The sequence below is a fragment of the Dipteris shenzhenensis genome, chromosome 19 (genome assembly GCF_047967505.1).
Source record: "Dipteris shenzhenensis isolate YYH24624 ecotype China chromosome 19, Dip_SZ_1.0, whole genome shotgun sequence".
Lineage (NCBI taxonomy): Eukaryota > Viridiplantae > Streptophyta > Polypodiopsida > Gleicheniales > Dipteridaceae > Dipteris > Dipteris shenzhenensis.
In genome coordinates this window covers 41,128,620-41,138,498 of record NC_141614.1, presented here as the reverse complement: position 1 = coordinate 41,138,498, position 9,879 = coordinate 41,128,620, and the positions used below count along the sequence as shown (strand labels likewise).

At 42.6% G+C, this 9,879-nt stretch overlaps 1 protein-coding gene across 5 annotated transcripts; it reads left to right on the top strand.

Moving 5' to 3' along the window:
• The first annotated feature begins 304 nt into the window (after nt 1-304).
• LOC147890480 (NADH dehydrogenase [ubiquinone] 1 alpha subcomplex subunit 6-like) lies at nt 305-8,377 on the top strand. 5 transcript variants are annotated; one of them, XR_015542777.1, is made up of 4 exons: nt 305-575; nt 750-847; nt 990-1,221; nt 7,583-7,721. XR_015542777.1 is itself a non-coding variant. In XM_087390890.1 (2 exons), exons 1-2 carry the CDS (start codon nt 333-335, stop codon nt 7,772-7,774), a joined length of 435 nt encoding a protein of 144 aa, XP_087247016.1. In that variant the 5' UTR covers nt 305-332; the 3' UTR covers nt 7,775-8,377. The 5 variants fall into 5 exon arrangements, 1 of the variants encoding a protein (XP_087247016.1); XR_015542776.1 differs by having other exon boundaries at nt 990-1,806; nt 7,583-7,693; XR_015542778.1 differs by lacking the exon at nt 7,583-7,721 and adding an exon at nt 1,707-1,771.
• Nucleotides 8,378-9,879: the final 1,502 nt, after the last annotated feature.

The following is a 9,879-nucleotide window of genomic DNA, read 5'->3' as shown; positions in this document are numbered from 1 at the left end:
GTGCTAGCACCCAGGTGCGTGAGGTGCTAGCACCTAGGGGCGTGAGGTGCTAGCATCCAAGTGTGTGACAACGACCTGTAAATCGATGCGCAAACAAATCCACCCCTGCCTTCATGGGTTGGATTGGTGGCTTGTGGGTCCCTGTCATGCATCTCGGTGCACGCACCCAGGGTGCGTGGAAACAAGACCTATCTATGCTTAGGACCAGGACATAACACACGCCACGTGTTGAGGTCAAGACTCTAGAAGCTACGATTTTTGAGCTTTTAGTTGGAACTTGGAAGCTAATTCTCATGTTTTTACATTTTGTTCCCCTTTGCAGAGGTTTGGCTATGGCGTCTGTTGCAGTTGCAAGATCGGCTGTTCAGACGATTCAGATGGCCAGGACCGCTCCCCCTCCCTCCTCTACTCTCGAAGAGGCCAAGAATCGCGCCCTCGCCCTCTTCAAACGCGCTTGTCGATCGCTTCCCACCATCATCGACACTTATAACCTCCAAGAGACTATCACTCAACCCGAGCTCCGCTCCAAGGTTGCCCTCGAATTCCGCAAGCATGCCGATGTGGACAACCCCAAGGTTCGTCCCGCTCATTTTTTCGTCTATTCGTGTGTTTTGTGCGGCATCGTGCTTAGTCCTGCTTTGCAGCATTGCCAGCCGCTGCGCTTTGCATGGTGTGTTGCCATTGGGCGTGACAGTCTCGATAAATGAAAAAGTCGCTGGTTTCTTTGCCTGTGGAAATCAATATTACAGGCGGGAAACTGAGCAGTGAGCATTGTTGCAAGAACGACTTGGAGTGAAGTTCCTCAAGTCGTCATAAATGCTGACAAATTTTCAGCTCGAAACATTAGGTATTTGGTTTCTTTACTGCCTTTGTGTTATGTTAATCGATTTCAGGACATCCAAATAGGATGCTGGTACTTCTAAGACAGTGGCATTGTGCTGCTGATGAATTGACCGGCCAAATGCCAAACATCGAAATTGTCTCTGCAGTTTGCAATAAGCATGGAAGGGAATATATTAGCATTGCCGACTGCACCTATGCCAGTCCACGCTTTTCACGCCAATCGAAGGGGAAGGACCCAAGCGAGGCCCTGATCTTTTGGCGAAACCATCCCCTTGAACTTTCTCTAACGATCTGACGTTCCAGACAAGCTATGCTCACGTCGCAGTCTCTTTGGGATGATTTCACAAGCCTTCATTGACTTGTGAGAGTTTCCCGAAAGTAGGTGTCTACAGAAGATCATTCTTATAAGGGTTTGGTATTAGAAAGGGCGTCTATTTTCGAATGACGATATTAAATGAGTCCCTGTAATCATTAGTAAAGGATGAAGGATGGCAAGGCTAACGAAGGCATAGATTAGGCGATAAATAGTTCTGTGACGGTTTTCATTGAATTTGAAACCAAGTGTTTATAATTTAGACATCATCAACTATCCAAGAATTGACGTGCTTAGTTTCTTGTCATCACCTTGTAGGAGGAAGAAGATCAATTGTTATTTGGTATTTACATTTTTGAATGATTATAATACATATGTCCCAAAAATTGGTTCTTGAATTAGAAAATAATAGGTGTAGGTGAAACTATCATTGACCTTGTAAAATATCGATGCTTGTTTATTTTATTTTCGTTTGTTTTATGTAAGTGGGCCTAATAGATGCAAATTGTACTAACAACACTTGGCAAACATGTGACATGCTACCAAAAAGTCTAAAGGAATGTTTATGAAGAGGAGATGGAACGTGAACATTTTTTAAACGAGAATGCAGAGAGGCAAGTTTGCAACACGTAGATGGAAAGAGGAGAAACGTGTGTGCAACCCCCCGCCCCCCCCCCCATGTGACTTTTCATTAGAATATTGTGAGAGATTTGACAATAGTGGAAAATGTAGATAATTTTTTGAATGTTAGGGGCACCTATTATTGAGTTGCTTATTAATTGATCTGCATCTTTCAAAATGCATCAGCCATACAATCCCAATCTCACCTCCTAGAGTGCTATCCAAGAAGTACCTAGAAGCGTTGTGCCTTGGAACCACCCTCTCTTCCCACCTAACCTCAAGAAACCCCAATCTCACTCCTAGAGTGCTATCCAAGAAGTACCTAGAAGCGTTGTGCCTTGGAACCACCCTCTCTTCCCACCTAACCTCAAGAAACCATCACATTAGTTTGTCTGTCAAAGTATGCAAGGAGCTCTTTTGTGAGTATCATTGTGGACCTTGAAAAATGGACTCTATGGAGTGCATGTGTACGTGTTGCATCCTTGGGTGGAAAGCTATGCATAGATGAACAGCTCAGATTTGCTAGGCAACCATGTTTGTAGGTTCGAGTTAAAGCACTCAAAGCCACCGTTATGTATTGCCTTGTAGTTGGCTTACTTCCAACATCTTGCCATGCAAGGTCCTTTCATGATCCCTTATGAAAGACTTGAGACTCATGGATTGTAGATGGACAGATACTCATGGAAGGGTATGCCCTTTCGACGAGACACTTTCCATGAGGCACAACTCTTCAGAAGTCACCAATGAAGAGCTACAGCTCTTTCAAAGAGACACATTTTATTAAGAGGACAATTCTTTATCAATAGCATTGTTATGTGCCTCCTCATACACACCTTCTGGGGGACACGTCTTCTTGTGTAGCTCTTCCCTCACCTCATTGGATCACAACATTGCTTATCCATTCTATGCAATGCAAGTTTCTTGTTCTTTGCTATCATTACAAGCCTCCTTTATCCTCTACTTCTAAAATGGTTGCATCATGTCCTTGTGATTGTCCTTACTTCTCAAACAGGAGAAATTCCGCCTATTAAGACTACAAGTAGGTTGCAATTCTTGGATTGATTTATGTTTTTGGGTAAATTTTTAAGGGTATTTTTAAACTTCTTTATACTTTAGAAAACTTGTCTTTCTAAAGTCACAAGTTCTTGGTCTTACATTTTAATAGAAAAGCTTGTAATCACTATATTTACTCCTAATTTTGACAAAACAGGTTTTAGTTCTATATTGAAGCCGCCTAAAGTAATGTCCTTTGATCATGCACGCATTGGTAAGAACCTTACAATGCATGGAAAATTAGTAGCCATTTTGCTCCTTTTGTTGGCAATTCTTTAGGACATTGCTGATACTTGTGTCCTTCCTATTGCTTTCATCTAAGCCATAAAACTTCGACCTGATAAAATCCATAGAGAGAGGAGTTTCAAAGTTTGCTATATAAGTAGAAAAATCTTTAGAAGTCTAAAGTCTCCTATTATATTGAAAATCAGCAACTTTGAACTAGTTATCTTAATCCTAAGAGAAGCTCCCTTGGTTCGTGCTTCTAATAATGGTGGCTCTCGCTCTTCAAAGGATGAAGCATCCTTGTGTGAATTCCAGCAAAAGTTCATGATTTCTTATGTAGACAAATGCTTAAATAAATGTGTCTAACTCGCTAGCAAAGGCACATGATAGTTGTTCTATGCCTCAAAAGGATATGATTTTGAAAAACCAAAATTTTTATGAGTCGTTTGGGTTCATATGCAACCCAAGTCTTCCTTATCTTTGTGCAGCTCGAAATATCCTTAAAAACCTTAAGAAACCTAGATTCATTGCAATGGCTTGTAAGACTTCTCTAACTCATGTCTCAAATGGTTGAGTATGGTTTCATGTTCATGTTACCACTGGTCCATGAACTTTGGAGAAGCCTATTGAGGGAGGTTGATGTTCTGATATATTTAAGCGAGTTTTATGATTCGATGAGAGTTATACCAGTCATAAAGAAGTGTACTCCAATATTTCTTAAAATGTTGGAATTTACTACTCTTTATACTCGGATAGATCTGAGAATAAAGCTGTAGTGGATCAGGTCTGATGGAATGTGGAGCAATGGAACAAGTTATTGAATGCTGGAATTCAAAAGGAGGCTGTTCTAATGGGTACTTCGGGGAGTTACCTGCCTTGCTTCAAAGGCAGGATATGTTTTCTCTCTGTGCATCAATATGAATTTCCAATGCATGCTATGGTCACAGTGTTTGTCTAGGCATAGAGTGAAAGCCTTGCAGACATACAGACGGGGGAGTCTCAAGGTAGAGGCATTCGTAGCCATTTGCATGTGTTTTGAAGGTGTCTTGGACTTCTCGAAGATCGAGATACTGGCAAATGTAGGTGACAAGGAGGATTTTTAGAGAGGGATCATTTTCACGTTGCTGAATAGGTAACAGAAGGAAGTACAATTCACCTTGGCGGGCTGAGGATTCAGACCTGAGTGGAGCTCAATGAGAGTTGGTTTGGGAGGCAGCTGGGAGTAGTTCCAGAGCTTTTGGAAAGTGATCCGTTGTAGGAGAGCTATGTAGAGCAGCCACAAGGGTCTTACTTTACAGGTTGCCAACATCAAGGACATGGATGTGACTGGAGAATGAACAGACCTAGGGTGCTTGGTACGGTTAGGGTCTGGTCTTTCCTAGTTTCAGACGGGGCAATTGGATGGACCTGTTGGTGGCCTCTCAATGACACTATGGTACGATACCCAATCTGTCGACGATTCTCTCTTGCAACTCCCATGCAGAAGCTTTCAGAAACAAGTTGAGAATGTCTTCATAATTTGGTCCACGAACCCACAACTCTGGTATCTCCAAGTCCTGCTCCGCATTGTACACGAACAACCACATCTAGTTTGGTACACTGGTACAATCACTTGTTCAAGTCACAAACGCCCCATAGCCTTTGAGATGGGGTGTTTAAATATAAAGATCAAAACCCCACTTCTTAGGCCCAAATGAGGAGTGCAATGGGGCTTGAAACCTAAAAAATGCTGGGTGTAGGTTGTGCCACATGAGCACATTTAGGGGGATTAATAGACTGCCACGTGGGCTTGCAGACCTGGCACATGGGCTGCTGTGCAGGCCTGCATAGGCCCTGGTACATGCCCATGTAGTGGGCGGATGGGCTGGCATTCAGCCAGCACAAGGCTCCAGCAGAGGGCCTTACATAGGCCAGAAAAAGGGAGCAGCAGGTAAGGAGACCTGGAAATAGGCATCCAGTGCATGGAATACAAAGATTGATAATAATTTTCTGGCATCTGGCTTTCGACTATTGAATTCGGATCCGCCCCTTTACATCAAGAAGACGACAGAAGACATCCTCTTGTAGTTCTTAATGTCGATGACTGGATCATTGCCAGTTCCAATGTACATCTCATCTCAGAAGCAAAGGGTAAGCTCAGTTGACATGTAGGACATGGGAGGCCTCCATGATTTTCTTGGGGTAGAAATATGGCGGGATGACACTGCATCACACTTTCTTATGGCTAGTACACATAGAGGGTACTTAAGCAGTTTCATCTACATGACTGCAAGCCACTCCCAACTCCATTGGAAAGCAACATGGAATGGTTAGCAGTTGGACAGTTTTCCAGTTTCAGATCCTCAGTAGTTTAGGCAACTCACCAGGCCTGACATCTATTACTCAATTCGTGTGCGAATCCCAAGAAGAATCACCTCGTTGCAGCGAAGAGAGAAATCAAATGGTATAGGGATTATGGATTGCATCATGCCAAGTCCATCCGAGTTGTAATAGAAATATTTCTCTCTTTTTTCGGTTTGTGCCTGGCAAGTAGCAGAAATCAGGAATGCCATATAAGCAGTTCTTGTACTTCTACGGAGATGAAATATGCACTAGGGCCTAATAAGGGATTGGCACCACTGCCATTCTCCATTGGTGGCATTCTCCACAGAGATTGCTGGTCCCACAGATCAATTTGGTCTTCTGCGGATGTTAGTCTCTCTCTCTCTCTCTCTCTCTCTTTCTCTCTCTTTCTCTCTTTCTCTCTCTTTCTCTCTCTCTCTCTCTCTCATATGTGCGCGGACGCACACACACACACACACACCCCACACACACAGAGACAGCATACATAGACCGAGTCACCCGGAGGGACAGCTGATCGATCTATGGGTAGGTGACGAGGGGCTTCCCTTGGATGTTTCTCCTTTGGGTTTTACCTCTCTTGCAGTGACAGAGTGGTGAATTTTCTCTCTCATCGACATCAGCATGGGTATGGGTGCCTGTTTAGTGGCCCGATCCCTAGCTTTCATTGTATGTGGTTTTTTGTCAGTCTCATAGAGCCTTTGTGTCACGGGCAGCTGAGTAGACGTTGACCAGCCGACCAAGGTCAATGGTCGGCATTGACCAAGTCAACCTATCAGCCTATAAAAGGGCAGCCTTTGGCCCTCATTCTTCATCCACTCCTCAGGCCTTCAAGCCTTCAGAGCAGCAGAGTCAGGCCTCCCCGCAGCAGACCAGCAGGGTAGCCTCAGCCTCTTCAGGGATCTAGTGAGGATTCACCTCCTCTAGTAGTATAGTCTTCCAGTTTTGCAGTGAGGGTTTCAGCCCCCTCATACAGTTGTATTCAGCCCTTTCGGCATTCATTATTCAGAGGTCCACTACATTCTCTCACTCACATCCACAGCATCACTTTGTGTATTGAGTGCATCATTTTGCAGTTGCAGTTAGTATTGAGCAGGAGAGAGAGTGAGGATAGTCTATTTCCCGCTACACGTTGGTCTTTTGTAGACGTTAAGAATCTCTCTCTCTCTCTCTCTCTCTCTCACACACACACACACACACACACACACACATTTCTTTTTCTTGGAGGAGCATCAACATTTTAGAGGCCTAAATCCCAAACTTCTTCACTCTTTGTTAGAACTTAGGCTCTCTTGGTGTTCATTTAGCATTGTACTTTTAACACAATATTAGAGAAAATACTCTTTGTGAATGAAGGACTAGCTGGACTCAATGATTCTCTATCTACTTTTATGTAGCTCCTGCAAGCCTTCCACTGTAGTTTGTAGTCTACATTGTATTCTTGGGAAAGGAGCTCTATTTCTTATGTATGTACATTATTGCCATGGTGAATGGTATATCAGTACTGTGCACATTATCTACAGGTATTTCAGTTTCTTTGTAACTTATTTGAACTGGCAGAGATGAGACATAATGCACCGACGTCTTCCTGTTTTGTACACGGTTTGCTTGCAGTAGTTATCAGGAGTTGGGTAAGGTTTTTCGAGAAAATGAAGTAATAGGTAGAAATTTGGTTTGTGTGCCTATATTTCTTGGTTCTTTGAACATAATTTTCAATTAACGCATTCTGTTCAGCTGCACGCACATGTAGCTGAAAAGAGGAGAGCTGATCTGGATATCTCAAACAATTTAGAGGGAAACTGCACGAACATGAGATTTGCTTGTCCGTTGTGATTTATTTTGTCTTTGGTTGGTACAGCATTTCAAGACACAATGAGGTTCTAGCATCTCCTTTGTAGGATCATAAAAATAGCCATTGTCCTATGCTTAATTGAAGTGCATGTTTATTGTGGTGCTAACGGAAATATATTTTAAGTGCGTATTTATTATGCTCATCTGAATGTGTGTCAGAGAATGTGAAATATCCCTTGCATTTCTCTTAACTCGTCATGCCTTATTCACTTCTGTAAATGTTGATAATGAAGATAGACATGGCATTTCCCAACACACTCAGCCAATTCATCCTTTTTGGAAAAGTGATTAGATAGAAGCTTGAGAAAATTCTTGTTGGTGCTATTCTTCATGCAGGTTGTGGATTTGCTTGTGCTTCAAGGGCACGAGGAATTGGAAAACATTTTGACACATTCCAAGCAGCGGCACCATATTATCTCCCAGTATGTTGTGGGTAAAGAAGGCATGGTTCAACCTCTGAAGTTGGGAATTGCAGATCATGGAGAATCAGAGTTTCTTAAAAAGTTCTACATCAGCAATAGTTTTTAGTTATTTGGCAATCGGAACATTGCTGTGTTATACTATATCCTAATTGGGAGTAAGATGTGGTATCACAATGCTTCGCCTCGATGGTGGTTGTTCTGGTGCTACTTGTGTGCGGTGTCATGTGAGAGGAGGGTTTCCCAGCAGGCCTTCGTATGAAGGCACCAAGGAGCTCCTTAATGAGAGTTAATGATGGCCACAAAAGTCAAGTCAGTGAGATTTACTGGGATTCGTACAAATACTGTCTTTTGTTTCACCTTGTGTTCTTTGATGCTGTACATAAAGAGTACAATATAATCCTGCTGATACCTCTGCAGCGGTCTGCTGCTGCTGCTATTATATTGCTTGAAATACCAATGGAATCTACAGCTTTGTTAGAAAAATTTCTTGCTACTAATGGTCCTGCCGCTACGTCTGCGGGGAGCAGTGGCTGCTGCTGCTTCCTTTATTCTAACTTCTCCCCCTTATGATGAGGCTTATAAAAAGTAGAATTGAGGCATAATCTTCCTGAATCAGTGAAGCATATTTCTTGAATACCAATGGAATCTACATGAGATGTTACTTTGGTGGATTTTCCCCTCAAGTATTTTAGGCAATTTCAATGCAGTCTTCCGGATCCATGGTTGTAAAGATTTCCATTCCTAGTACATATCGAAACAATGCCAACGATTGGTCCAACATACGCCAATGGCTATACTACAGACCATCGAGCTTGCATTGGAATGTCTCACAAAGTCCACAAGGCCAATTCAGTGAAATCTAAAACTTAGTGTAATTTTGGGAACGGTTGAGTTGGAAATAATAAGACCCAACCGGTGACTGCTATTCAATTTCTTTTTGCCTAACAAGTCAGAGGTAAAAGAACTACCACTCGATCTCCTACCACTTGAATTTTGAGAAGCGCCAGAAAATCCAGTTGCAGGAGGAAAACGATGAGAAATCGGACAAAGAATTTGATTAATGGAAGCAAAGAGAATTCACACGAACGATCTGAAAAACAGATGGAAGAATCGGATCAAGAATTCAATCATGAAGTCGAAGATGACCTCGTAGAAGTAGGGAGATAGAGAAGGAATTTGGATACAGAATAAGAAGCATAGCACACTTTCCCTAACAGGCCAAGGGAGGAAGAGGAAAAGTGTTGGTGCAACTTGGATCAACATCTTTGGGTGCATCAATACCATTAATGCCTCCATTGCCAAGATGTCAAATGGCGCACCCATAGGTGGTCAGTCTAAAGTGTAAATTCTTGGAATTTAGAGGTAAAGACAAAGAAGACCGAGATAGTCATGTCAAAACATGGTGGCAAGCTAGCATGCTCTGGCCAGAGGTGTGGAGAAGTTCCACACATATGATGTGCTCGAGGACCAATTTTTGGAAAGGTTTCGAAAAGAGAGAACCCCTAGTGGTATTAGGAGAGAGCTCAAGGAGCTAAAGTAGAAGAAGCGATTGTGGAAGAATACGTCCAATAGTTTTTGAATTTAGCCGCAAGATTGATCGCGGCAGAAAGATCACGATGGTGGAATATTTTTGCAAGGGATTAAAACCAGAAATCCACAGTGCGGTGGGAGGCTTGGCATTGCTAGCAAGCTAGCAGGAGCAAATGGATTCAACACCTTGATTGACTAAGCCAAAAGAGCTGAAAGACATATCGGAACAACAATAAAGAAGAGGAAAGCAAGAATCGATTTTGGTGAAAATATCGATATTAGTATGGACGACACGGAAACGTAGATTTCGATTCAATTGACGATAATTCCAATAGTGATTTAGATGATGAAAACAAGAAAAACAAGCGAAAGAAAAAGAAGAAAATGGAGACGAAAAGTGCAAAGCGAAGAGTGAAAAGTCAAAGTCCAAAAAGGCTAACATCCAATGACGTTGAGAAGCTTGTGGAGTAGAAACTCCAAAGTTTGGGAATGACAGAGAATCGACAATAGTTTCAGTGTGGCATCTATGCGAAGGATCACCTAACAGAGCTATGTTGGCACCATTACGAACTTCGACAATCGGAGCAAATGCAATAGCCATCGGTGCAAATGCAACAGAGGTGGCTCAACAAATGCAAGAGTAGCAGCAACAAGGTAATTGGAATCCACCGATACCTTGGA